The sequence below is a fragment of the Metarhizium robertsii genome (genome assembly GCF_000187425.2).
Source record: "Metarhizium robertsii ARSEF 23 chromosome Unknown MAA_Scf_31, whole genome shotgun sequence".
Lineage (NCBI taxonomy): Eukaryota > Fungi > Ascomycota > Sordariomycetes > Hypocreales > Clavicipitaceae > Metarhizium > Metarhizium robertsii.
The window spans coordinates 40,934-42,267 of NW_011942173.1; the positions used below are offsets into that span (position 1 = coordinate 40,934).

The 1,334-nt window shown below is 55.6% G+C and overlaps 1 protein-coding gene across 1 annotated transcript; it reads right to left on the minus strand.

The window, feature by feature from the left end:
• Positions 1 to 97: 97 nt before the first annotated feature.
• Positions 98 to 443, minus strand: MAA_11796 (pep1-1; the record flags this gene model as incomplete). The annotated part of the gene is made up of 2 exons (XM_011412984.1): positions 98 to 106; positions 171 to 443. The coding sequence occupies 2 exons, from the start codon at positions 441 to 443 to the stop codon at positions 98 to 100; spliced, it is 282 nt and encodes a 93-aa protein (XP_011411286.1).
• Positions 444 to 1,334: the final 891 nt, after the last annotated feature.

Here is a 1,334-nt window from a genome sequence, read left to right on the forward strand (position 1 = left end):
CAGGTGATCACACGCCCCTTACGAACCCGAAAATCTGTCCGGAACTGGCGTCGGTATCGCGGATCACTGTCGACAACCCGATCCGAAGGTCGTAAAATCACGATATCTAGTTCAGACGGCAGATTAGGTAGCACGTCAACCGTCTTGACCGTGTTCTGCATAAAACTTACACAGTGTCCCGAGTAGTGGTACTGGTGGCCACGGTAGCGGTGGACCATCATCTGCACATGGGACCGGGCGATGATCATCTCTTCTACTTGTGTAAGCTCTGGCAGGTGGGCCGGGAGCTCTCCTGGGTCCATTTCGTTCTCCGCGGACATGAGGAAGGGTGTTTTGCTGCCCTTATCTCGCAAGAAGCAGGCGTGGCAGACTTCACCCTTTAGATCCATCGCGAACCACCGTTCCCGGCAGCGGCTACAGGTCTCCATCTTGATCTGACCCATGGCAGCGTTGAAACTCTGTATATAGCCCCATTGCTCGCTGGGAATGAAGCCCGCGGCGTGAGGGTGGGCATGATGCTGGATTGGTGGTACGGCTTGAGGGACTCGAGGCTGCACTGGCAGAACCGGTTGAGGGCCTCGAGACTGGACTGGTGGAATCGGTTGAATGACCCGAGGCTGGATTGGTAGTACGGGTTGAAGAACCCGAGGCTGGATTGGTAGTACGGGTTGAAGAACCCGAGGCTGGATTGGTAGTACGGGTTGAAGAACCCGAGGCTGGATTGGTAGTACGGGTTAGGCTGGAGTGGTTGTACGGGTTGAGGGACTCGAGGCTGGATTGGTAGTACGGGTTGAGGGACCCGAGGCTGGATTGGTTGTACGGGTTGAGGGACTCGAGGCTGCACTTGGGGGAGACAAGGTCTGGTCCGCGATTCGGGTAGAGGAGGGAGGAGAGGGCCTGGATCACCATCGAGGGGAGGAGGGAGAGCGGATGCTAGTCGGTGAGGGGTAAGGAGGGGTTGTATTGGACGCGATGTAGGGGGGACTGTTAGCTTAGGACGTCCACGTCTCTTGGGCGCCACATCAGGACATAATGGCTGTAAGGCCTTCCTTTTCTTCGAATTCCTGGCGCGGCAAGGAATGCAGGTGCTGAAGACCTTACTACCCAAGTCAGAAGTGGTATCTTTCAAGAAGGATGAAAGGGGGTGTTTCCGTAGGCACGCAGAACAGTATTTGGAGTCCATTTAGGCTCACCGAGACTGCGGGAGGGTGACGCGCAGAGAGTATCGCGAGGTCAGGTGCGTGCGCGTTTTATATGGACCAATAGAAAGATTTTCCCTTACGGAGCCTCTGCCAATCAGAAGCCTGAATATGGACCAATAGAAATGCTTTCCC